Here is a 27,813-nt window from a genome sequence, read left to right on the forward strand (position 1 = left end):
TCCCTTTTCTCTTCTTCAATTTTGTAATATTTGTCTATTTTGTTTTGGATTTAATGAATTTCTTTACTGATTCCTAATATCTTTTGTTTCTTTTATTTTACTGCACTTCTTTAACTTTATCAGGACATGGGCTGTACACAAAAATAAGAATAACTATCGCTGCCTCTCTTGTTGTCTGGTACACTCACAACCAACTGGCTCATCTTCGCCGCAGTTTTATGGTTTTCATTGAATAAACGAAACCGTCTCTTATTTCCCGGGGAGTAACTGTGGCGTCTCGCTCTCCCCGTCTCCTCCTGTGAATATCTCCTGAATATCTGTGACAGAGCAGCTGTGTCCCCTGACAATAGACCCTCACGCTTTACAATGGACATTTGCATTTCCATTGTGGAGACACTTGTTTGGAGGCTGCAACGTAACTCTCTCACTTTATCAGTCTGTCTCTCTCTGTTTCTGCATCTCATGGGCGGAGAGTTAAAGTAATAATCTGTGGCATTTTCACATAAATAAATGTTTGGTACTCTCCATCGCCGACTGATTTATTTAGCCATTTAGTTGCCATTTAGTTTCTAGTAAGAGGCAGGGGAAAAAAAGAGGTATAACAGCAGAAAAAGGGAGGCACACTTCCTTTATTCCGCTACACTGACTTGCAGGTCTCTCTCAAAGCAAAGCGCTAGGACTTCTGGGAGATGGCCAACATAGATGTCCCACTTCGAGCGAGGGGTATGGCAGGGAAAAATACCTCCCTGCATTCCTCCGGCTAAAGAATGCACCGTCTCCGTCGAGGGCCGGCAGGGTTAAGGTTTCAGTGTGAGAGCCTGGACTTCAGGCTGACAGTGATGCTTCACTTTGGTGCAACATTTCAACTTGTAGGACTCAGACAGAAAACATCCCAAATAGTTGCGTTTTGGAGTAAAGTTGCAGCACATCAAAAAGGGAAAAGATTTGAAAATGTCCAAAACACTTTATACACTATTTACCTGAAGTTCATCATTCAGTATCTCTAAAATATAGAGGATTCAGTCTATAAAGGTGCCATTGTTTTTTCTCACCTTGATTATAATAATAATGCACTCCTTACTGCTTTAAAAGAGTGGACATATCACACCTGTATTGACAACTTTGCATTGATTTTACATTTTTTCGACTAGTTTTTACGGCACTAAATGACTTAGCGCCTCCATACATATCAGAATGCCTGTAGAAATATGTTCAAAGTCGCTGTTTGAGATCATCAGATGCCGGTTTACTTAACATTCCTACTGTAAAGCAATAGCAAAAGTGGAGAGGCTGATTTTTTTTTATTTTTTTTTATTTTTCAGATTCGTCAGGCTTCTTCTGTATATAGTTTTTAAAAAAAAACAGTTGAAAACACACTTTTCTAAGTTGGCATTTTCATAGAATCTAGAATTATTTTTTACCATAATTGTTTTTATCCTGCACTTAATTTAGCTCTTTTATTGTTTCCTTGCTTGTTTTTTATTTGAGTTGCATGTCATGAATGAATGGTGCTATCTAAATAAAGTAAAGCTAATTATTATCATTAACACCTTTCAACCTACAGTAAGAATTGAGTTACCTGGTATCCTCCAGGTGCATTATTTCTTTTTATTTTGCACCACTGGTGACTTTGTAAGACTAGGTGGATATTTAATTTTGGTGTGAATCTTCATTTCCACATTTAAGCAACATGTTTAAACCTGCACCAACACACAAACGCTTAAACCTCACCTGCACAAACTGTTTCTCCTCTTTCTGTGTTTCATCACCAGGGTTTTATCCCTTTATCTCTGTTCAGATAAATAAATTAAGCTAATGAGCGGGGAGCAGGGGGTTTCCTCCCAGCCTGTGGACTGGACTCATTTTTCTAATGGGAAAAGCTAAGAGGTTAAGCTCCGTCTGCAGCATGTTTGTCCTGGGCCATATGGCTGTGGAAGATCCCTGTCTCTCTCTCTTTATGTCCCTCCTCGGTGTGCTGGGTGGGATAGCGGGTAGAGAGCCCGTCCTGTAAGTGAGGGGTCACAGGTTCGATCTCCGCAACAACCAATGCGAAGTGTCCTTGAGCAAGGCACTAAACGCCTGCAACTTAACATGTTTCAGTTTGACTTTTAGCTTGTTATTCTGCTGCTGTTTTGCTATTTTCCTAACCTTTGAAATACTCTAACTCATATGATTGACCTAAAACCTGCCACACAAATCCAGCTATTCTTACATATAACACTGATTGGCCAAAAGGAGGCACTATAAATAGAGGTCAAAATTTTAAACTCAAATGTGATTTCTCAGACACCACTGGTCTGATTTTAACAAAACTCAGAGGGAGGGATGCATGTTGGCACTATGTTCTCCAACTTCAAAATGCTTTAACTGCTACACTACTGGTCCGATTTTGATTAAACTTGTTACTGATTGGCCCAAGTGGTACCTGCATCATTTATGGGGCATGTTGACTTATTTACTAGTAGAGTGAGCAGTCCACTCCCTGTAGTATTTTGTCATTTATTTAGGCAGTAGGAAGGCTGAGAGGGAGACAGTGGGCCAGCAGGGTCATATATAGATCCAGAGGTCACGGTTTTAACCATTACACCGTCACTGGGCTTATCCACTGTGCTTTTGGAAAAGCACTCAGTAAAGTACATTCTTGGTTTGTCAGAGAATAGGAATAATTAAAAAACTTGTCACTGAAGTAGTGTATAGAAGAATGTGTGAAGAATCGAACAAAATCTGTATATGTTTTACTTTTCTTATGTCAAGCTAAGTACGTTACTATATGCAAGAAAGCCACCCATACAAGTGAGACTTAACAAAAATCTACCATGAATCTTGTATGAATCTTGTAACTTATATGGGCTTTCACTATGAAAGCGGCAAATTTCACACTATTAAACTTAAATAATAGATAAATATATATTAACACAAAACATATACAAATCAGAGAAGGCAGACCTTATCTAATTTTTATAAAATCCTGCAGTGCTGCTTGTGTTTCTGATCCGGTACCCACGGAAATGATTGAAGGCAGATTTGGCGAGCCTGGTGGGGCTTATTTCCTGGATTTCTTGGAGATTAGGCCTTTCAGTGCTTTGTTAGCTAGAGCCCGCTTAATCATGGTTTAGGAAATAACATCAGTGTACAGTTTTAACTCAAAACAGGGATCTCAACCCGGGCCGCTCAGCACGGTGATTCATATCTTCCCCTCTGCTGTTTATATTGTAGGCATTTAGCTGAATGTTGGTTGTTGTGGGGATCGAACCTGATACCTCTCGGTTACGGGACGGTCTCTCTAACCATGAGGCTTATAGTGCACAGGAGATAAGTGTGAGGAAATAATGAGTGTCTGTGTACTCCAATATAGGAATATTACAGGAAAACAGTAATATTGTTATTCTGTAGTCAATGGTGTAAAAATTAATGATAAATCTGCAATTCAAGGTCTGGAAAAGTATTTTACTTTTTACTTTTAGTGAATAGTATTACTGAATAATGGCCTACTACCTAATTTCAAAATAAAGTTCATTTTATCTTTATGTTAATACAGACTTGGGCTGTTATTTGGGGGTTATTTCACCAAAATAACTGAGATAAAATCCATTATTCTCCATTAGAGATTGCTTAACATCCTTCTAGGTGTGAAAAAGGCAGAAAAATTCACAGGTGATTTCACTGATTAGTTCTCGTTCTCTGGTTGAAGGGATGTAAATCAGTGAAATTAGCTGCTGTAGTGTTTGGTTGGAATGAAAACCTGCAGACTCTTGACACTCCATGGCACACGGTTGCAAATCCCTGCTTTAAAAAGGACAATAATTTTTTTTTTGTTATCCATCATTGTGTTTAGAGCAGGTGCCGCTTTCTTCACATTGTGTCTACGTCGCTTTGAAACAAAACTCTTCAATTACCGTTTGATGCCGATGTATCTTCCTCCTCCCTCCTCCTTTTCCTCCTCATTTGCCGCTCAGGAAGGGGAAAATGGTTGACATCGTATCGCCCCGCACAATGCCGTCAGAAAATGAGGTTCATGTGGCCAGGAGCTTTCTCACCAAGATTTTGCGAAGCTCTATGAGGTACAACGGGACGGAAATGTCGACCCCAGACCTTCCCCGTTTGGTGTTAGTGTTTGGTGTTAGTGTTTGGTGTTAGTGTTCGGTGTTTGGTGAACCCAAGTGCTCTTTAGTCATTGATTTCGTCCATCGTGCTCTGTGCTCCCCTGACCATTTCTCAGTGTTACCCTCAGTGTAGTTGTGCTCCTTATGTGAGGTTAGATGGTAAATCAGTAGTGTGTGTGTGTATCTTGAAGCTTATTCTAGTTGTACTTTGCAAGTTTGTGGTAGTTTTTTGTCCTAAATTTGATTCTGATCTTGTGTCATCCTGTTTGTTGGTTTTTGTCGTTGTTTTCAGTTCATGTGAGGTTTAACTTTAGTGCTTGTTTTCTAGTTTTCTAGTCTCTAGTTTCATATTTTGTGCTGAATTGAGTTGTATAACTGAATAAATATGTACACTTCTTCTTCTTTCCAACATGCTTTCCAGGAAGAACCGCTTCAAGGGGTATGTGTGAGTGTGTATGAGGTGGATCGTACAGTAATTACACCACTGATTGATTGATCGATCGATTGACTGATTGATTGATAAGACACTGCAAAATCCAAATCAGTGTTTGTGTTGTGGTTTTGAGCAATGTCAGTATTCTGTTTTCTAGGAGGAATCTTTTCGGTATGGATGGTCTCGAAAAGTATGGGGAATGAATTTGATCATCTCCTATAATTCCAATATTTTCTCCAATACCAAATTTGATCTTCAGCTGAAAACATTGCTTTGGTTGTTTGGGTCGTTGTTTTTCTGGACAAACAACCCAATCAACTGAAATATCATGTTTTTAACTAAAAAATATAAGGTCAAAGATTTAACAGATAATAGAATATAAAGAGTTTGTTGCACCTCCTCATCTTATTGCTTAAGTATGAATATTTATTTAAGGTCACATACCCTCATTCCTGGTTAATAATCACTGCACTGTAGAACTATGGGAACGGAAATTGTGCTCAAAGTGGGGTCCTTGAGGAAATTTTGGGGGTCCCCAACAACATGAGAACAATGTAGATTATTGCACAACGAAGAAATGTATGAATTAAGCCATATTTTGTATACGTGTCAACCTACAGTGGTACAATCCTATACTAAATCCTATCTAACCACCGAAAAATCTTCTCAGACAAGGGTCAGTTGGACAAAATCTTATTAAAACACCCTGCTATCGTGAATCTATAATGCTCCCCCAAATACTTCCTTGCTGTTCTGTAACATGTTTCCCTGCCTTTCTCCTCGACAGAAAGAATGATTCGGTCTCGCGGCCCCACTCCTGGCACTCCTCCAAGCTGACAGAAGAGGAGTCAGAGCCCGCCGGGAGAGAGGCCACCCCAGCACCCGTCTGGCAGCCAAAACATGAAGCAAGGTGAGACTCAGATCTTAGCTTAGCTAATCAACGGCTACTTTGAGAATTGCACTAGCTAATATCCTCTTTAGAATAGAAAAGAGCCTAGGTGATACCATGCTATAGTGGCTAGTAGAGTGGACAAACCTACAATGTTCATTTCCCGCAGTGTCTATTCTCAGAATCTAGATACATAATATGGAAACATTTTCACACATTTTAACACATTGAAGATCATCAATTCACGTTTTTTTTATCTGCCATTATTTACCAGGTCCAAAGAATTGTCCAGCCAAGGAGACCAGAGCAACCTGCATCAGCTATCCAGCCAGTTCAGCTCAGTGAATAACATGGAGAGAATGGAGCGTCCCTCTCATCCCTACCCACCAGGCCGCCTCTCCCCCACTAAATACACCAGTAGCACCGAACCTCTCTCTGGAGGAGGAGGCAAAAGAGAGTCCGGGTTCAGCTGTTTCTCCAGCGGCTCCAGCCCTCCTGCTCCTGACCCTTGCCTGTCTAATAGGAAGGGCACCAGTACTGAAAACATTTTCTTCAAGGGCCTGCAGAGCGAGGGGCACAGGCAGGGCGAGCGCCCCAGGTACCTCCAGCCGTCGCTGGGGAACGGAGGCTGGGAGGGGCCCCGGGCGGAGGAGCAGCCCGCCTCTCGGGTCCCTGGTGCAGGCAGGCCCAGCGTCGGCCCAGTGTGGCAGGTGCCAGAGAAGAAAAAGTCCCAGTCTCCTCCTCCTCCGCCTCCTCCCCTGCGTAGTGACAGTTTTGCCGCTACTAAGGTGTTCCCTTACCCTGAAGGGCCTGCTGGTCAAACAAAGAGCCATGGTAGAGCAGTGGATAGACTGAATGAAGCTAATGACCAGAATGCTCTCAAATCCCACCATACCATTCCCCACCAGGAGAAAAGCTCTGAGACCAGACGTAGCTTGAACCCCCTTCAAACCAAAGACTTCCTCCACCCCAGTGTGGCGGCCGACCACAACCACAACCAGCTGCACCCCAACAAACTCTTCTCTCTGTCCAGCAGCGATGTCAGACAGACCCAGTCTCATTTCGCCTATCTGCCCAACCACCAGAGGCAGTACAGTGACGAAAGCCCCTTCTACCTGCAGACCAGGTCGGCTCCTCCGACCAAGCCTCAGAGCGTGGGAAGCTACTATCGCAGCCTCCAGGATCTCCCCACCAACGCCTCCAGCCGCAAACAGGCAGTCAGGCACTCTACGGCATCCATGACGGGCGCTGCAGTGAACCCAAACGTGGAGAATGGGGGCCACACCAGATACTACTGCATTGCAACCAAGCAGCCAGGCCAGGCAGCTGAGAACCAGGCCAGGCAGGGCAAGGCAGAGGGCCGCAGGGGGGAATCAGAGAAACCCCACTGGGTGAACAGCAGTGACCGAAGCTTCGTAAGTTCCCTGAGGACCAATAATAAGACAAAGTACTCTCTACCTCAGTCCCAGCTGCCTTATGTTGACAGTAAGGAGCGCAACGGCCATTCTCAGTTGGGGAACGGTCTACTATACGAGCATCCGGCCTCTGAACTGTCTGCATCTGTTCAGAGCAGCAGCCCAGAGGACGGCACAAAGAGAGGCGAGGGACATTTGAATGACATCAAAAGACACTCCCCAACTCATCACAGTAATGATCATAAGGTCAGTCTTCCAAGGCACCAGGACCCATGGGTGCCCCAAGAAGACCACCGAATATCCCCGCTGAAGACGCCCCTGCTCCACTCTCTGACGCAAGAGAGTCGGAGCCTGGCTGAGAGGCAACCGGCCGCCAACAACTCCAGCAGCATTTCCACCCAGGATACAGGAGATGCCACGGCTACCAGCGCTGGAAAAGCGGGTCGGCGGAGCGACCGCTACGCCACCGCCCTCCGCAATGAGATCCAGCAGAAGCGCGCGCAGCTGCAGAAGAGCCGCAGCGCTGCCACCCTGACTTGCAGTGCTGAGGAAGAGGAGGCCGAGGAATGGAGGTCCATGGAGACCTCCATGTCTTCTGGTGGCTCCTTCTCTAACACCTACAAGGACCACCTGAAGGAGGCGCAGGCCAGGGTCCTCCAGGCCACCTCCTTCCAGAGACGAGACCTAGAACCCCTCGGAGCGGAGGCCCCGGCAGTAAAACCCTCCAACGGCCACCTCTCCCGCATCGGAGGCCGTAAGCGCTTCCCCCTGGCCAAGAGAATGCACTCGTTCTCAGAGCCGGACAAGATAGACAAGGTGGGAGTGGAGGGGGAGCCTCACACAGGTTCCTTTGGAGAGCGGAGGAAGTTCTTTGAGGCCAAACCGGCCTTTTCCAGACCCATGCCCAAGCCCGGCCAACCAAGCTCGGGCTCAGACTTTGGTGAGGCAGGCAAGCCCAAAGTGAGAGCTCTCTCTGGAGAACCTCAGAAGGCTCACCCAGGCTCAGACCCCAACCACCTCAGCCCTGGGCATAAGCAGGTCTTGCTAGAGCAACAGCGGCTGGGGACCTTCGCTGAGTACCAGGCCACCTGGAGCAAACAGAGGAAGCCGTCGGAGGCAAAGACACAAGGGAGGTATCACTCAGCAGAGAACATCTTGGATGCAGACGCAGAGGAGAAAGCTGTCTGCATCCACGAAAGATCCAGATCTTCTCCCTCTGCAGACTTCTATGCACAGGTGAGCCCATGTGTATATTTATAGCTTAATACTGAATGATTAGAGAAGAGGATTACATTAGTTTTTCAGAAAAATAGATTGCCATTTTGTTGTAATCGCAGCAGAATGACAAACGGCATACTGAGTCTTTTTGAGGTACCTATTTGACGAGACATTTGCTTCCAAAAAACATTTTGGATGAGCTTCTGTTGCATCTTTTAGTATTTTGCACTTTAAATTGAGCAGTATTCAAAGAAATATGAAGCAGTGACTATTTTTTCCCAAGATGGATGTGCAGAATATTGCGAAGAAACCCTGAACTTTTCCTTTCTTTTCCAGAGTATTCCTGAGCCTTGGAGAGACCCTGTTCATAACCCGTACATGGAGCTAAGACAGGGCCAACAGAGCAGTTACACTACCAGGTGAGATTAAGGTTTTGTTTATTTGCACATATAAACAATAAGCAGCAAAAATATAGTGTATGCACATCCAAAAAAAAGTAGACTACAGCTTCTAGGTAACTACACCATGAATCACCAAAGAGAAAGAAAAGAAAATACCTGCATACGGGAATGATGCTCCCTTAGTGTTATATATAAAACATGAAGAAGAAGAAATCCAAATCATGCGGGTGAGACGATGAAATCCCAAGGGGCTTATAAAAACATCTCACTCCAAGAGAAAATAAACAAAATGGACAGTGGAATAAGCAAATTATCAAACTACCCCAACTCTTTACTGTTGAGTTATTTTGCTTTGAACACTCAGTAGCTATTTACCCAATGAAAGCGTCAGTTGCCTGTCAAACTGAAGGGTCGCAGGGGGAGTTTGGAGGTTAAAGAGTTTGTCCGGTAAAACAAAGGTCACAGGTTTGATCCCTGCACTTTTCCAATGTGTCCATCAACACCTACGTGTCCTTTAGCGAAACCCTGAACCCCTACCTGCTCACTCAGTTTGTACGTTGCTGTGGAACGTCAGCTAAATGCCTATGATGTTTAATGTAAATGTGGAATGTAGTCGGTTGGTGAGAGGTTGGTTTTCTGAGCAGAAAGAGAGCAGGTCTCAGTTTTCCTGGGCTGAAACGATATGATCTCTCTCTGTCATATTAGATCTCTTTCCAACATTGTCTCCTTTTGTTGGAGCTCATGTTGAGGCGAACGTTATCTCTAGGATGCTGTTATTCCCACTGACATACGTGGTAAACTACACCCCGATTTACATAAGTGTGTGCGTAATAAATGAGTTATGGCGGGTGGGGAGCGTATCACTTTGTCTTTGGGCCGGTGTTGAGTACTGCATGTGATCCTTTTCATGGTAAAATGGTGAAATTAATCCTAGAACAGCATTCGCCCCCTCTAAAGAGGAAATTCGAGCAACACTTTCAGCACTGAGAGCAAGAATTTCATTTCGGCATGCAGCATGCACTAATAAATCTTTGCTCTTGACAATACAAATGTTGCTCAAATTTCCTCTTTCCCAGTGTTACTTGCTTATTCCATGCACCTTGTTAGTAGGTGAAGTTGTGCCAGAATATCATCTCAACCATTTTAAACTCTCCACCAGTCACCAGCCAAACGTAAATTGTTGGTTGTGGCTACTCTACTAGCCACTTTGGCAAGGAACCAACCATCATCTGGAGGCCCTAATTCTACTTGTCTGGTAAAATTGTGAAAGTGGCTGTTGAATTTTCAGATTTCTATGCCACTGTGGCGTATGGACAAAACAAAGTTAGTCTCCTGCCCTGGTTGTGCTTCTCAGATGATCAGTATTAAAGTGGCGATCCATGAGATTCTTGTGTTTTTGATTTAGTCTCCATCTTTGTTGCTCACTGCACTTCCCAGAGATCACCTGTCAATCAAACAGAGTGGGCGGAGCTTGGATTCCCTGATGATGAGGTTTGAGTTTCTGTAGGCGGCGCTCTTTTCTTCGTCTGTTCAGCCATGGTGGCTATCGCTGCTCATGCTAACTACCCAGTTCTTCTGTTTAACAAGCTGGAAACGTAAAACGCATCACTTTCTGTGTGACAGAGGATTTTTCCCAGGAAAGAGCTACCAGACATCAGGTGTTTAGAACAGACAATGGAAAAGCTTTCATGAACTACATATAGGTTGGATCACTGTTGTGTGTGTTATATCAGTTGGAGATAGACAGCTACAAAACAGACATTTATTTATATGAAAATGTCACAGATCATTACTTGAAGGCATCCTGGCTCTGTCTCTGGCTCAGGTGTAATCCAGTCTCTCTCTTTGGCTATCACACTCGTGGCTCAGGTTGCCCGGACTGTAACACACACTCACTCTTACCCAGGCAACGCTCCCCTAAAGCCTCTTACCTAGTCAAGGCAATAGGCATGGTAGCCACTAACGGGGTCCAAATAACCCATCAACCAATAGGTTAGCGGAGAATAGCGGTGCTTTCACCACGTAAAAAGGTTTTATTAAACTTCATACATGAATGTCAAGGTGGAATCTTTTTTTTTCTTTTTTGGAAAAAGTGACATCTGTTCTTACAAAATGAATTAAATTAATCAGTTAAATAAATTAAGAGATTAATAGATGGTGTAAAATAATCTGAGGATTGAATCATCTGACCCTGAAGAAGACTTTGGTAGCCTCAACATGTAGTTCGCCGTAAGGATTTTAATGGGCCCTAATGAAATAAATGCTTTTTAACTCATCGCCCCTTGTGAGTGCCTTGGACTTTCTGATTTTTGGAGGTAATGGAGGTAATAAACATCCAAGAAACACTCCTTCACATTGTTTTTTTGGCAAGCATAGAATCGTCTGTGGTTTTTAAAATACTGACTAATGAATTTATAGTTTTGCCAAAATGGACTTTGAGAGTTGTGGAATAAAACCCTTTGATTTTTTTTACTGAAACCACCAACGTGACTGTGTTGGAATAACATGAAGCTGACTTGTTTTTCTACTTGGGGGAAACTTCTTAAGCAAGCTGTGGTTAGGTCGACCAGGAAAATCACTTCTGACCAAACTCCTGTTCTCTTTATGGAGTACGAGTTGATGCCACCAGGAAGAAGATATAAGCCGTCCAACTGCAAGCTGAACAACAAGCACTACATATGCAAAATGTGAAGGAGACTGCATGGGAGATAGTATGGAAACAACAGTGGAACTTGTGTTTTCTATGTATTTGTATGACTTTTAAAAAAAATTTATTTATATTGTTCCCAGCAAACAGAGAGTGACATGCAAGAGGCAGCCAAGTTCAACATCAACCCTAACAAACACAACATTTTCACAATGTCATAACACAGAAATCATATTAAACATCTTTGGAAACTGTTTTGAACTGATATCAGAAAGATATTTAGGTCCTGATTTCACAAAACGATGCAGGTAACGGCTACAGACGTTATATTTGCACAGGTTTTCAACGTTGGAGCAGGCCTTAACTTCTATTCAATGTCAAAATGTTTGCTGGGTTGTCTTTTATGTCTGTACTGTGGGCAGCAGTGCTTTTTCCCCTCAGGGACTAATGAAGTTTGTCTTTTTCTTATCCCTTCTCGTCTTGCAGGGGAAAGATAGAGAGCAGGGTGCGATACCAGCCGGGCCAGCCTGACCACTGCCCACAGCCGGCCCTGTTGGTTCCCAGGAGCGACACCCAGGGCAGGGATGGCCCGGTCCCAGGCCTCCCTGACCACAGAACCAAACCAGACGCTGCCAGCCCCTCCCACACCACGCTCTCCCCGGGCCCTCCCAGCTACAGCCCCGGCCCTGCTTCCCAGCACCCGGCCCAGCCTCCCCAGACCAAGGGCCTCCTGCCGCCGCCCAGGCCCCATTTAGGCCCAGAAACCACATCCTCCTCCCAGGAATTCCTCCCTGGCGCCCAGGCAGAGCCGGCGGCGCTCCAGCCCCTGTCCGGCTCCGGCCCCCAGCCAGACACCCAGCGCCATGCGCCTGCTGCCCAGGGCTGCGGCTCCTCGGCGGGCCCCGCCCCGGCCGGCTCCCCTCGCCTCGGCAGGACGTCCGGACCAGACATGAGTAAAGGAGGTGCAGAAAGAGAGGAGTCTTCGTCCCCTCTCTCCTCCAGGACGATCGCTCTGCCCATTCCCTCGGCGGATAGAGTGCGCTCTCCCTCGCCGCAGTTCGCGCCCCTGAGGCTAACCGACAAGCCGCCGCCCGTGTCCGTGCAGGACGCCTCCCCGTCCAGGTAAGCAGCTTAGCCGAAGCACTTCAGGTCCGCTCTCTCTCTCTCCTCGCCTTACCTCCCCTCACCTATTACCCTCATCATTACGTAAGGCTTTTCCCTGCTGTACTAGTGGAAGAGGCTTTAAATAACAGCTTTAGCTTAGCTTTATTTATTTTAAGTGATAAACCATAGAAGCGGAATGATTTTAAAAAGACTCGATGAGAAAATACACAGAGAAAAGAGAGGAAAATGACTAATTTGTGCAGGTGAGATTATAAAAAACAAAAACAAAGAGGCTTATAGAAACATCAGACCTCAAACAGTACTTTGAGTGAGAGTGACATCTCTGTTGTACTCAAAAAACAGAAAGCATGATGAAGGAATGAACTAGGAATTGGAGCTTATTCTACAGTTGCACTCACTGTAAGTCGCTCAGGATGAGGGTGTCGGCTACTATAAATGCCTAAAATGTAAAAACGTGAATGTGAAAAGGATGATCTGAGTTTGATTATGCTCCGATTGGAATCAAGTCTAAATTGATTTCATCTGCTCCGCTCCGCTCTGCTCTGAACTGCATTGTAATTCTGTGTGTCGTGGATGTTGAGGCTGTAATTTTGTTAAACCCATATGGCTGCTATGACCTTTGGTTTCCATTGCAGCTCTACGATCCATCCTTTAATTAGAAACGGTCGACTCGGTGCGCTCTCTGTAGCGCGACAGCCTGTAGCTCCGGTGTTTATTAAAGAAAAAACCTTCTACCTTTTCTCCTAAGTTCTCATTTTCCTTACCCAGCACCTCCCTCTCTACTCTCTACTCCACTCTACTATTTATTCTTGGGACAGTAGGAGTATTTTGCTGCTGTCCAGTGAAAAGCTTGCATCTCCAAAATGACAAGAACTAAGAAAAACAGCCTTGTTTTCAGCTTGACCACCATGCATTTTTGAGTTTATCCAGTGAGGATTTTAAAGGGTTTCATGAGACCAAGGGTGGTAGAATTTAAAACATGAGAGTTAAAACATGAAAATCACCAAGATTAGAGCTACAAGGTTTTCACATGACAGCAGTGATTTTCTATATTTACTGTATTGTCAGACAACTGTGGCTTGGACCTTTAACCTCTCGATAAAAGCGTCAGTTATGTGCCTAAAATCTAAATTCTTACAGTTAATTCTGCCATCGCTGTTCTACACACACTTTCAGCACTGTGTGTAGTATGTATATGATGTAGTATGCCATATGACATGCATATGATGGGATCTTAAGCCCTTTGAGACATGCTTGTGATAAAGGGCTATGTAAATAAACTAGACTAGACTAGCACTGATCAAATCTAATCTAATCTACATTACATGTACAGTACATGACAAAACACCTAGGGGAGAGCGGGGTAAGTTGAGCCACCCCTTGTATGCACAGATTTAGGAAGAATAATTAATTTCTCTGAATCTGGGATGGAGGAGCGCACATGGAGAAAAAGCTCTCCTCCATGAAAGTGAGGATTAAGTTTTGTTGTTAGAGTGTGAGAGAAGAAAAAATGTCACAGGATGGAGATTCAGACTGTCTGCCCCTGAAACTGAACTAGTGGCAAGCTGGTAAGACACTACTGAAAGGACTGAAAAGGACAAAAATAAAGGGTTTAAGCTGTGTGAGATTTTACCCCCATATGTAAAAATACCTAATTTTTGAATGTGTCATACTTCTAAAACTATTAGCTACAGAAATTGTTTTAGTTTCCATGGGTGTCCAACCATTTATTTTGCTGTAGTAGGACAAAATGTAAAATGTGGCGCCTCTTACCCCATTCTCCCCTACACAAAGGATTAGACTATGCTGACATTCCTAATAAGGCTATTGATTCTTGGCAGGGAAAGTGATTGAGAAATGCTTTCCCCTTCCCCAGCAACTACCCTTGAGCAAGGCACTTAACCTCCCAATCTGTTCCGGAGCCACTGGTAGAAAATGACATCTGTGCTTTGCAGTTTCCAGGTTCAAATGACCGTCAAATGTAACTGTGACAGTCTGAAGCACGGCGATGCTGGAAAGAAGATGAATAAATGAGAATATCAGTCAGTTTTCCCTGGATAAAGTTTTAAAAACAGAATACATAACAGACTAGAAACTTGCTTTTAATTGTATTAAACATTACACAGTGTGCAAAGCTTGCTTGTGTTGTCATCATCTTCACTTCGCTTCCATTCATCTTGCCTCAATCCTTTCCATCTTTACACCCTCACAATAAATTAATACAAACACTGACATTATCTTCTGAACTTCCGAGATGAATTCCCCAAATACTTTTCATTTTGAAAAAAAAAAAATTATGCAATCATTAGATTAGGTTAGATTAGATTAAACTTGAATGATCCCTGTGAGGAAACTGGGTCACTGCAGCAGCAAAGAATAGGATTTAGATAAGAAGAGAGCAAACAGAGAGTTTTATAATAGAGCAAATTATTATAACAAAAGAACATGACGAGGGCAGATAAATGAATATTACATAAAGCGTCTTTGTTGCCGGATTTACAGGTTGATCAGATGTTTGCAGTTTACAGATCTACAATTTATCGCTTCTATGCAGGGTGTGATCAGTTTTCTTTATATCATGGATGAGAGAATATCAACAGTTTGTGTGGTTTGGGGCACTAATGCTGCGATCTGTCCCGGTCCAGGTCAGAAAATGAAGTGATGGATCTGAGCAGTCCGGTGAGGAAAGTCCCCGTGAAGATCGTCCACGCTGAGAGCAGCTCGGAGCGGGAGGGCCGGGCCTACCTGGCTCAAAACAACGAGGCGTGCGGCTTCTTCGAGCCGCCCGGGCCTCCCCAGATCTCCGCCCTCGGCTCCCCGGAGCACCACTCCTCCTCCCTGTTCAGCGCCTACACGCGCCAGGGGACGCAGCGGGTCAGGGCCCAGCACGAGGCCCCGGCCCCGGACCCGGGTCGGGCCTCGCCGACCGTCCAGCGGGGAGTCGAGGGAACCGGCGCCAACACCCGGCGCTCGGAGGAGGACGCCAAGAGAGAGGAGCTGGCCAGGGACATCATGGGTAAAGACAAGTCCCTGGCTGACATCCTGGACCAGAGCGGCAGGAAGACCACGATGGACCTGATGGAGGGACTCTTCCCCCAGGAGGAGCAGATCCTGGAGGGGGCCCACCAGCGCAGGAAGGCCTCCGCCGGCTCCAGGCAGCCCGCCTCATCGCCCAGGAGTACGGATGAAAGGTGGGAATTATTATTTCGGGCCAAAAACGATTCATTATCGATTAATCTATCAATTATTTTTCCGATTAATCGATCATTTAGTCTATAAAATGTTACAAGAACCCAAAGTGATTCTTAAAATTGCTTACTTTGTCCGACCAGCAGCCAAAAAACCCCAAACTATTCATTTTATAATGATATGAAATAGCGAAAAGCAGCAAATCTTAGCCTTTGTGAAGCTGTAACCAGCAAATGTTTGGTATATTTACTAGATAAATGACTCAAACGATGAATTGATTCTCAAAACTATAACCGATCAAAATTTACAAATCAACAGATCTCCCATGGTAATATGAATGGCATCTGTCCCTGACCTCTGACCTCCCTGTCTAGGCGCAGAAACAAAAAGAGAATCAAATTAATCAAATTATTACCGGGGCTGGTTCATCCCACAAGTCAGCATCCACTTTCACTATTTTAGAAGACAAATCAAATTTTTAGAACATAATAGGATCTGCAAATGATGTTATATTATCTGACAAAGTGGCTGCGCAGATAAAATTACTTTCCCACCCAGCTCTTCCTCCCTTCCTTTGAGGTGTTTTTAGTTTTGATCTTTACATCGTTCTAGCTTTGGTTTGTAAAATTGATCATTAAACTGAGACCTCCTCTGTTTTACCAGCCTGTTATTCTGTTATTCAGTGAGTGAGTGCATTGAAGGTTTGATGTTGGTTGGCAGTCAGGTCTGTTCAGCCTTTACCCAGCCTGCACTCTGGTGGTCAAACGTTGCATCACATTTGTCTCTTCCAGTAAAAACTCTGAGGAAGTCGACCTGCTTCCTCGCTCTCTAATTTGTCTCGACTTATTTCCGAGGCAGGAAACATTTTAACCCACCGACCACAGAGGCTGATGGACCTCAAAATACACCAGCCACTATTACACTATTTAAATCAGTCAAATCAGATTTTAAGAATAGAAAATAATCTCCTGACTATGGTTTAGTTGTTGTGTGTAAACTCCCACCCTTCTTTTCTCCCATAGAGAAATTGCAATAGCGATGACGATCATAACAAATGCTCTTATTGACATTTGCCAAACAATTTCAAAATGGATGATGTCAGATCGGTTAGTCTACAATCATAAAGAGACATGCTTTACCCGATCTTGCTCTGTTTATTGGTCCGTCTGTGCATTGGAATTGAGAAGACGCTTGTTATAAAATGGTTTTAAGGCTCCATAAAGATTGTGAGGAGGACTTTTGGACATCTTGGATGAGTCATATTAACCCAGGATCCCCATAAAATAGAGAAAAGCGTGAAAAGTTCATATTTTATGTAGTTGCCTAGTTTACAGTCATATTGACAAGTTGACAAGTCTGAAATACCATGTTCGAGTTACAAATTTTGGCCTTTAATTATAGCGACCCTATCAGGCCAATTAGTGTTGTTTTTAAATGTCAGAACACAGTGCCATCCATCCACTTTGGTCAAAATTGTACCAGTGGTGTTTGAGATATTATATTTGAGTTGAAAAAAACCCCATTAGGCCAATCAGTGTATTATTTTAAAAGCTGGAACACAGTGCGAAGATGCATCATCCCTCCAAGTTTCTTTAAAATCAGACTCGTTGCGTCTGGAAAAAGTTGAAATAGGAAAATGTGTAGAAACCTCTGTTCATCTGGGTGTGTTTTTGTGTGTGTGTGTGTGTGTGTGTGTGTGTGTGTGTCAGGAGGGAGGAGGAGGGTGTGTGTGCGGCAGCCTCCCTGGTTCCCAGCTCCTCCTACTACAACACGTCGGCTCCCAAAGCCGAGCTCCTCATCAAGATGAAGGACATGCAGGAGCAGCTGGAGGAGCAGGACTCCGAGGACGAGCTGGACGTGGATCTGGCCAGCAAGAAGGTAAAACTCTCATGGACTGGATACAGGTCTGGTCATCACAGTTGTGTTAGAGCAGTAAAACAGACTTTTATGTATATGAAAATGTAGATTATGAGGCCATCAGTTAACCAAACAATGTGAACCAAGGCACATTCAACTTTACAAGAGACCCATTTTACACCAGAAAAAGATGAAGTTTATTTTCAATAATTAATCATTAACAAAATTATTTTTTCACATCTATTATGTAATTTACCATTATAACGCTTGGGACCAAATCACTAATCTATGAAAAACAAAACATGTACCTCAACAAAGTCCCTGTTTTTCTATGTTGAGCCAATAATAATAATAATAATAATAATAATAATAATAATAATAATAATAATAATAATAATAATGCTGTTGTTGAGTCCTGCACACTTCAATAGAATACAAAAAAAGCTTTATAGTCGTCTGCAAGTGTAAATTTGCTTTGAACACTTTAGGTGCAGAGGCAGAAGTTTCTTTCCATGTCTTTAGGTACGTAGTTGTTTGTTTGTTCTTCTCATTTGTTAATTAATTTACTTCTTCTCTCCCCTCCCTCCTCCCTCCTCCTCTGCAGCAAGAGCTGATCTCCAGCCTGGCGAGGAAGCTGGAGGTGCTGCGGGAGGCTCGGCAGAGTCTGCAGGAGGACGTGGAGGACAACGAGGCTCTGGGCCGCGAGGTGGAGGCCACGGTGCAGCGCCTCTGCCAGCCCAACCAGCTCGACAAGTTCCGCATGTTCGTGGGCGACCTGGACAAAGTGGTGAGCCTGCTGCTGTCGCTGTCGGGGCGGCTGGCCCGGGTGGAGAACGCCCTCAACAGCCTGGAGGACGAAGCCCCGCCCGAGGAGAAGGTAAGGGAGGAGAGCGACGGGAGGGAGGAGAGCGACGGGAGGGAGGAGAGGGACGGGAGGGAGGAGAGGGAGGAGAGCGACGGGAGGGAGGAGAGGGACGGGAGGGAGGAGAGGGACGGGAGGGAGGAGAGGGACGGGAGGGAGGAGAGCGACGGGAGGGAGGAGAGGGACGGGAGGGAGGAGAGCGACGGGAGGGAGGAGAGCGACGGGAGGGAGGAGAGGGACGGGAGGGAGGAGAGCGACGGGAGGGAGGAGAGGGACGGGAGGGAGGAGAGCGACGGGAGGGAGGAGAGCGACGGGAGGGAGGAGAGGGACGGGAGGGAGGAGAGCGACGGGAGGGAGGAGAGCGACGGGAGGGAGGAGAGCGACGGGAGGGAGGAGAGGGACGGGAGGGAGGAGAGGGAGGAGAGCGACGGGAGGGAGGAGAGGGACGGGAGGGAGGAGAGCGACGGGAGGGAGGAGAGGGACGGGAGGGAGGAGAGGGACGGGAGGGAGGAGAGCGACGGGAGGGAGGAGAGCGACGGGAGGGAGGAGAGGGACGGGAGGGAGGAGAGCGACGGGAGGAGAGCGACGGGAGGGAGGAGAGGGACGGGAGGGAGGAGAACGACGGGAGGGAGGCGCTTTTTGTGGCCGTCATGTGAGAAGTTTTCAGAAGTTAAAGATTACTTTGTACTTGAAAGGTAATGGGGGCCACAGGGGGTCGCAGGCAGGGCCCGTAGAAAAATATAACTACGCACCAGATGGATGTTTTGATACACACAACTCAGCTATGATCAACCACCTTAAAGAAACGTTAGCGGAGCAAGTACTTTGTCACTTTTAAATGTAACTATTTACATTGCAAAGGTATTCTTTATTACAAGTATCTTGTTAGAGTACTAGATACCTACGCCACTTCAAAAACGTGGGTTTGTGTTTTTTCAATTACTGGCATCTCTGCACAATATGCCATCGGATTTTCACTTTGTTTTTATACTTTTTTTCAAAATTTGCACCAACAAAAAATAAAACGATATGAAAGATAAAAGTAACAACATTCTAATTGCACCATCTAATGCCATTAATATGTGAAACAAGTTGTGAGATACATTCTGGTATATTTCTGTAAAGTGACCCAATTGTAAAATTCCCTGACTTCCCCAGAGAATTTATCAAATTCCCTGCTCCTCTCTAAATTTCATGATATTTCATGAGTGTTTGTTGTTGTTGAGAACAATCTTCAGCTATAGAGTGATATGGCCTAATTGAATCATACTGACCTACGACTATCATGTTGAATTCATGCCATTCATACCATCTCTCCCCTTCCTCCCTCCCTCCATCTCTCCCCTCCCTCCATCAGCGCACCCTGACGGAGAAGCGCAAGCTGCTGATGCGGCAGCACGAGGACGCCAAGGAGCTGAAGGAGAACCTGGACCGGCGGGAGCGCCTGGTCTCCGGCATCATGGAGGCGCACCTCGACGCCGGGAGCCTGGACGACTACCGGCACTTCGTCAAGATGAAGTCGGCCCTCATCATCGAGCAGCGCAAGCTGGAGGACAAGATCAAGCTGGGCGAGGAGCAGCTGAAGTGCCTGGTGGATAGTCTGCCGCTGGAGCAGAGGGCGCTTTTCTGACTCGGTGGGAATGTGGTTTTCCATGAGAGCTACTGGAGCGTCGGACTAGATCGAGTACCAGGCCGCTGGAGGACTACATTTTTATATTAAAGGTGCTACGCGTGGCATTTTTAAACATCAATGCATCATTGTTAAATTAATTGTGATACCTTGGTATAATTACCGTTAACAAATGAGACCATAGTGGAGCTGATTGGTCGCTTCTATCTCACACCAGTAGTCTTGTTAGGTCTAGTGTTTCTCCACATTAAGACTACATTTCCCATAAGCCCCGTTACAATGGAAAATGCAGAGTAGAGGCCACTAGAGGCTGACAGGCTTCTCACTCATGGTTTCTTTTGTTTACAGTACTTAATACTAATGTCTCAAAATCAATGTGGTAATGATTTATTGATGTTAAACTTCTACACATAGCACCTTTAATATTAATCGTGATATTTTATTGATCCCTGTATGGACATTGTCTCGTCACAATCAGCTACACTACAGCGCCCCCCCTAGAGAAGAAGGGGAAAGTGAAGCAGAGCATGGATTTGAAACACTACAATATAAACAAATCATTATAAATAGATATATTATATATGCAAACCAAATGATCATGTTACTTGTGATAAGCGTTAAAAATAAAACACTTATCAGATGTGCCATGATCGCATCCATTTTTAGTCATCTCTTAATATTCTAGTGTTTCCAATCTCCCTTTAATATCTTTGATACTGGAATGCTTTACACTCTGCTATGTGGCTGGGTGTGTGCTTAATTATCATGCGTGTTTTAAAGTAATATTTTCTAGTAATTTATTGTAGCCTTTTTGAATACTTATATATGCAGAAGGGGGGAATGTTTTCCCCGTAATTTAATTTCACTCATGACATACTTGTTTTTGTTTTCCAATGAAATGAAGAGTTTGATTCCAAAGTGCTACATATCTGTTTTTAGGAAGAAATGTTACCTGAAGTTCGTCATTCATTATGTCCAAAATATAGAAGATCCAGTCTCTTAAAGGTGTTATCAAATTGTCAATCAAGTTTTTAAGTTTCTTTAAGTTAAGTTCCTTTACAAAGTACCATATTTTCCCTTACATTTGTGTGGGTCTACTATTTTGTAAGAGTAGGTGTCATTTTTTCAGATGGTGGATATCTCATTTTGGAACGAAACTCTTCAGATTATGCTAGAATATATATATATATATATATATATATATATATATATATTTATATAGGCCTCATGAGTTGATATGATTCTGATAACTGGAATTTATTCCCGTGACGACAATGCTGATTTGTTCCAGCAGTAATATTGTTCTATTTCTTTTTCACGCCATAAGATAATACACTGCTAATGTTACAACTACAGTCACAACTTCGTGCTTTTCTTACCTGTAATCACACAGATTTTCATTTATGCTTTGGGCTTTTAGCTGAAGCTCCTATCCAGAGCGACCAAGAAAGGACACAAGGATCAAACATGTGAACTTCTTGTTACGGGACGGTCTCTCTCGCCGCTAGGCATGATTTCCCGAATGATGTTCCTTTTCTACTTTGATCCGAGTAAAAGGACTGAAGTGTGGTTGGTGTTTTCTATCGTACCCAACAAAGTTAATTGAAATTGCGATCATAAAGTTAGCACTTTACTCTCTGGTTTCTCTCTTTCTCTCTCTCCCCCTCTCTCTCTCTCAGTATATCTCTGAAGATGTGCCTACTGTAGCCTCCCACCACTGTGATCTTCATGGACTGGTGCGGTGTGTGTGCCGACACAGCCCACACTTCATGTATGCAGTGCACTCTCTCATCAACCTGAAAGCAATAAATGATTAAGCTGAGAGGTCACGTCTTTGTTCTTCATATTGTAAAATCAATCAAAATCAATAGTGCTTTCTTTTATTTTAAATGGAGAGTGGACAGTCCAATCCCCTTACTGCCCTACAAAGAAAAAGTAGTAAAACTGAGAAAAATGATTCATGTATCCCAGAGTTCCCCTAACACTGAATAGGTGATGAGTCTGGGTTTCAGTGGAGAGTTTTAGTGTCCCATAATGGTCTAAATGCTGTTTTAGAGGCTTTTCAACTCTGACAAGAATAAAATTTGGGGGCGAAACACTGAATACGTGTAATTTTTTGGCATGAAAATGGTCAAATTTCCACAAAATATTGCTCTGTTCTCTGATCTGTATCGGCTTTCAACAACCCATATCGGCGTAACCCGAGTCACGACCTTAGAAACACCCGAAAGTAGTTACTGCTCTTTGCTTTGGCAGGGCAGAGCTGGAAACCCGAGAGGGAAATGGAGCAGGTTTTTAGTCCCAGGGGAGAAGGATCTGGTTGGATCTGATCCCAGGCCAGCAGGGGAACTGTAGCCTACTCTTCATTCCCTTGAGAGTAAGACTAATGGAAAAATGTGTCACCAAGTTTGTGTGAAAGTCAAGGCTCGAGTTTATTTAATTACAAAGGAATCAACTCGAAGCATACATTTCAACTATATTATTTTGATAATTATATATATATCGTATCCATGTGACGCACTCTAGGTCCCCATGATATGAAAGTAATTTTTTGTTACTTCCGCCCCTCATAATAATCTTGCATTTGCCTACTACACACACCTAATCCTGGACAAAGTATCAAACACATGGATGACGTTTCTCATCTATTGCTCAATAAGACGAGTGACAAAGCAAACAACGCCCCACGCATTTACAACCCCATGCTGTGAGTTTTTCCATTGCACTGTGCAGGACCTACTGTGGGTGCGGTACAGTATCAGTATGCTTTGGTTTTCCATTGGAGTACTGAACAGTGCTGCGTATTTTCGACCCGTTTGTGGAGGAGAGGAATGTCAGGCTGATATCCGTGCCAGAACCATTTAGAAATGGCACATTTCTAGCATACCTGTACCTATACACTTTAATCCCAAGTGCCTCACAGTACCATGACTGCACACATTTAGTACGGTTAGCCGGGCTGGAAACAGTTCCAAAATATCCTACTCAAGTAGAAGTGCTGTTATGCTGAAACTTTACTGAAGTATAAGTAAAATTAGAGGTGTAAAAATCTGCTTTAGTAAGAGTAGAAAGGATCTCATTCAAAATGTACTAAGAGCAAAAGATGGATTACTTAAAAAAAGCAGACATTATTAGGCTATATGAGCTTTCTCATGCAAGTTCAATATGTGAAATTGCACATGCTGTTATAGACAACTGTGTAAAAGCTGTGTAAAAAAAAAAAAGATTCTGAAATTCTTGTCATTATTCAGTTTCTCAATTATTCAGTGATTAATGATTAATAATAGTTCAATGATTAAACAACTGAAAAAGCCCTTCTCTATTATTAAATATCATTGCTACATTCCGGTTTATTTTGCTAGGCTATTAGCTATCAAACTAGCATGACCACAACCAAGCTAACACAAACTGATAAAACTGTAGCTGGATGGATGGCTTTTTTAGCTAATGTTAATAAGCTATCATGGATAAAAATAAATTCTAGCTTTTAACATTATATTTAGTTAACTTAGTGTTTCCTCCACATGCTAGCACAGGTTTGATACAGATGCAGCTCATAATTAGCCTACACCAGTTTAAGTAAATGCAATTTAAAATGTGGTGAAGCACAATACTTCATATACAAGTAAAAGTAAAATTACTGACTTAAGAAAGCAAGTACACAAAAAGGTTATTCAATTACAGTAACAAGAGTAAATGCAATTTGTCACTTCCAAAAACTTGGTTGAAAGTTTTGTGCACAAACTGTGGAAACCTCATGGAAAAACATACCTTACAGTATTGGTACGGCATGGTACACCAGTGCAGTAGAAAAGGTTGCAGGCAGGAGGAAGATGGCCCGAGTCGCCCTGCCTTCCCATTACAGCCTCTACTGTCAATCATTTACAGTGCCACAGACATGATGAGAAACTGTATCTAGGTTATGGGTTGCAAGGTTGCAAGATGAGGAAGTGTAGTGCTGTTTGTGTCAATAAAAGCGTTACCTTCCTCAAAGGTTTTCATTCTGGTGTCCATTCCCACTGTCAGACTGCTAATGCTCTGCTCACAGGTGTTTGTCGTTTGGACGCTGCAAGACTTCTGCACTTAGGTATGTGTCATTCGCCAAATTAAGAGTTTGACTCCAAAATACTGTTTATGTATATCCAGTCTTGGCCGGGAAAATCATCAAAATATAGTCTGTAAAGGAAGAATGTTATCTACTGTCCTTAAAAAGTAACACAACCTGTTTTAATTTTATGCTATCAATCATATACTAAGAGCAGGTGTCACTTTTTTCAAATGGTGGATATCTCACTTTGGAACTAAACTCTTTGGAACTAAACTCACTTATTAATTCCATTAAATTACAATTATTTCCACTTTGAAATCTGCCATAACAGGTTTTGCCTTGCCGTGAAAAAAGCTATATTCCCTAGTAATTAACATTTTTGAATTTTAGGTTAAGCTGTTGCTTTTATCCAGAGTATTTTAGCGTGAGTGCAATGGCAGAATAAGTTCTCTGTTCTCTGATAATTTCCTTTTTTTTTTAGTCAAGCTTCCCTTTTTTTGCGAATTCTCTGTTTGGGAAATTGAATAGCCTCACTGACAATGGTTATTATATTGATTTAAAAAACAAATGTCAAAAGATGTTCCTGTTTCTGACACAATCATATAATGTGTGATCACTCTGTGGTTCACTTCACTTCCTCACAAGCTGACACTGCGTACGCACAAAAAATACTGTCAAGTCAGTCTCTTTTAAAACACTAAATGGGAGCACACTAATGAAAACAAACTTAATTGCCCATTGTGTGCCAAGGAAAAACGAATTCAACTCCTCTTGGAGGCCGATGGATGTTCTTAAAAAAAAATGTCTTTACTGGTACAACAGCAACCATCGTGTTTTGGCAGAAAGCCTTCGTCAGGATTACATCAGGTCTTAAATACCTTTCCAAAATGGCCACCTTAGTGGACTTACATGACTTCAGAAACCTCAGAAAATAGGTTACATGTCAAAGGTCGGTGTAAAGGAGACAACAATGAAGCTTTAAACCTGCTACTTCTCTCCTTTTCCTAATGGTAAATCCCATGGGAGATTAACTCATAATTTTGACTATTTTACAATCCGGTGAGAATTTTAGAACAGAGTAGGACGCCAAATGATGGTTCATTAATGACCAAAGTGGCCGGTAGAGTAGACTTTGTGCCGTTAGTCCTTCTGCTCTATTGCCTTTCTTGAGTGCGTGCTGATACTTGAGAGGTGGTTTGTTTTCATTCACCAACACCTGTGTCTGTCTGTGTTTTCCTTTTCTTCGCAGAGGGAGCCTGGTGCTTTGTTTGCCAAGTAACCCGGGTGACAACAGAGGATCGGCGGAAAAGACGAAGGTGGAAGGTGTAGAGAGACTAAACGCCAGAGAGAGCGAAAGAGAGACGGAGAGAGACAGAGATCTCTCTTCCTGGATATGAGGTGTGATTCTGAAGCCGGGGTGAAAACATAGACGGCATCTTCCAACGAGGAGGGTTTGAGCTTCTGACGATGTCCGATTCGGGGGCCGCCTGGGCTTCCCGGGCTTCCTGGGTTTCCTGAGGCTCGGTAGTGGATCTACTGCGATGACCTACCTGGTTCACACCGCCCACCGCCAGCTCGTGGCCCTCTGGCTGGGCTGCGTGGGCTGGACTCTCACCGCCGCGGCCCTCGGAGTCATCCAGTGGAGGGTCTGGCGCGTGGCCGACAGCAGCGTCATCAGCTCCGGTCAGGCCTGGGTGGGCGTCTGGAGGGCCTGCTTCAACAGCCACACCCTGGTGACGCCCAACTTCAGGATCATGTACTGCAGGAGCATCGGCCTGACCGACGCCTTCACGCCCCCGGAGATCGCGGCGGCGCAGGTTCTCATGCTCCTGGCCCTGATCGTGGGGTTTGGCGGGAACGCCGGCGGTGTTTACGCCCTGAGGAACGTCTACTTAGGGCTGGATAAGAGTGCGCCGATCCGCTCTGTGTTCTCCGCCGCCGGAGCCATGTTCCTGTTGGCCGCCGCGATGTCGCTCGTGCCTCTCCTGTGGAACCTGAGCTCGGTGGTGACCAATCAGACTGTCCAATTCCCCCCCGACTTCCACATGCCCAAGGTCCCGGACTCGCAGCACGTGGGTTCCGGCATCGGGCTCGGGATCGCAGCCGCGGTCCTGATGATCGCCGCTGGGATTATTTTCTTAACCTACAGGCTTCCTGCCAGATCAGAGTTCAGGATCCAACCCTCTTTGAGAGAAGAGGTGCGTCTGGACGGGTCGGCGGCTTTAGGACCTAAATCTGTGACCGAGAGTCGAGGGACTTTGACGGAATCCAGGGGCAAAGACAACCCGGCATTTGAGTTGCATGAACACTTATGAACAATTTACTGGTGTTTGAAGGCTTAAGACTGACTGATGTACTTGAGTGTGACAGTTTACCAAAGATACCAAAGTATCAAAGCGGATTAGATGACTGTTGTCAAAGATTTCAACATATGAAGAGTTTTATTGCAAAATGAGAGATTCATTATTTCAATAAACTGACAAAATGATTGATCGCACAAAATTCAAACTAAGCATGGTACTTTTTAAAGGATGTGACCTAAGTCCTTGGTTGACAATATACCATCACTTTTACAGCCTGGATCCTCTGTTTTGTGGAAGTATTGAATGATGAACTTCAGGTAATGATTTTTTCCAACATGGACATATAGCTGTGATTGATTTTATTTAAGTGGTCAGAAAACCTAGAGCTCCTTAATTATGTTATTTTTGCTCTTTTTATGCTCTGGAGGATAGAAATGGAGGAATGCATTGCCTTAATGCCATCACCTTCACTGCAAAGGCTAAGAAGTGGCTGCTCAGGTTTAAATTTTTATATTTTTTCGATATTTGTTGTTTAGTGATGATGTGGAAAACATTGGCTGAAATAGAGTTATTGAGTTAAAGCTGTAATTTGTAAATGTAAGGGAGTCATGATGTAATGAGCACCATCTAATTCTATGTTAATAATGCAGCAATAAAAGATCATATTTTCAAAAAGATTCTCATATGTTGATTTTGCTTCATTGAATCCTTCAGATAAGTAACATGTTTTAAGCTTTTACTGCAGATGAGTGATGTTTTCAAATCTCTTTATTTAAAATTTGAATGTTGTGTGTATTCATTGTTAAGAAGAGTAAAGTTTGGACACTTCTGAGTGATGTAGAACATCATGTACACTCTAAATCAGTGATTCTCAACCTTTTTCATATCAAGGCCCCCTAATTTAGTCCACATTAGAGCCACGGACCCCCATTTGATGAGATTGTTTTCTCTCTGACCCAAATCTGAGAATATTTTTATTGTTAGATATGATTTTGTTCAGAGTTCCATGACTATCTGTATTGTAGGTAGAGAGATAACAGAGAAACTATGATCAAAACAGTCATTCGTCTACATTCTCTGATTGTGTTAACTTCTTGTAAATTAAATAATGGGTGAAATTTAACAATTCATCAATTTGCTGGGGACCCCCTGGAACCCCCTCAAGGACCCCTGGTGGTCCCCGGACCCCACGTTGAGAACCACTGCTCTAAATGATTTGGATTGATTGTACAACTGCAAATACATCAAAAAATTGACTTATATGGCTGTTCATCCAAAGGATTCAATCGCTATGTTTACATGCAGGGAGAATTCTGTTCTACATTTACTTGGTTACTATAGAAACCCAGTTTTGGTTTGACACATATAAATGTCATAACTCAGTTTGACCCTTGACCTCCTTACTGTTGGTTGCATGCAATATTGGTGAGAACTGAAGCCTATTCCACATAAGAGCAACAGTGAAACGGCTTAAATGTAATGTAATGTAAATGCAGATTGTTTACTGGTTTCCTCCTGCTTAGTTAGTCCCTTTGGAGCGATGGTAATTGGGAAAGGATGCAAACGCACTCATATTCTCTGGAGGTTTTAACATGTGACACTTTGGCGTTTAGTCATTACCTCCCAATGGGGAAAGGGAACGTTTCTAATCAAATAAAAATGCTGTTCAAAATGGGAATACTTCAATACAAGC

General features: G+C 43.7%; 2 protein-coding genes across 2 annotated transcripts in view; both read left to right on the forward strand.

Moving 5' to 3' along the window:
- The window catches only part of LOC139920609 (protein Shroom2-like), a 30,850-nt gene extending 11,081 nt beyond the window's left edge, over nt 1-19,769 (forward strand). The window contains exons 2-11 of the mRNA XM_071910652.2: nt 3,957-4,061; nt 4,525-4,542; nt 5,324-5,446; nt 5,700-8,076; nt 8,395-8,477; nt 11,593-12,228; nt 14,877-15,422; nt 17,130-17,298; nt 17,882-18,154; nt 19,497-19,769. Coding sequence (XP_071766753.2) covers nt 3,957-4,061; nt 4,525-4,542; nt 5,324-5,446; nt 5,700-8,076; nt 8,395-8,477; nt 11,593-12,228; nt 14,877-15,422; nt 17,130-17,298; nt 17,882-18,154; nt 19,497-19,769 — 4,603 coding nt within the window. The remainder of the gene's footprint in view (nt 1-3,956; nt 4,062-4,524; nt 4,543-5,323; nt 5,447-5,699; nt 8,077-8,394; nt 8,478-11,592; nt 12,229-14,876; nt 15,423-17,129; nt 17,299-17,881; nt 18,155-19,496) is intronic.
- A 4,012-nt stretch (nt 19,770-23,781) lies between these two features.
- On the forward strand, nt 23,782-27,773 carry LOC139920633 (claudin-34-like). The gene is made up of 2 exons (XM_071910675.2): nt 23,782-23,856; nt 25,067-27,773. The coding sequence occupies exon 2, from the start codon at nt 25,359-25,361 to the stop codon at nt 26,130-26,132; it is 774 nt and encodes a 257-aa protein (XP_071766776.1). The 5' UTR covers nt 23,782-23,856; nt 25,067-25,358; the 3' UTR covers nt 26,133-27,773.
- Nucleotides 27,774-27,813: the final 40 nt, after the last annotated feature.

Source organism: Centroberyx gerrardi, chromosome 21 (assembly GCF_048128805.1).
Source record: "Centroberyx gerrardi isolate f3 chromosome 21, fCenGer3.hap1.cur.20231027, whole genome shotgun sequence".
NCBI classification, from domain to species: Eukaryota; Metazoa; Chordata; class Actinopteri; order Beryciformes; family Berycidae; genus Centroberyx; species Centroberyx gerrardi.

Bases quoted from the DNA above. Each gene is read 5' to 3' on its own strand.
- LOC139920633 (XM_071910675.2), top strand. From the start codon at position 25,359: ATGACCTACCTGGTTCACACCGCCCACCGCCAGCTCGTGGCCCTCTGG.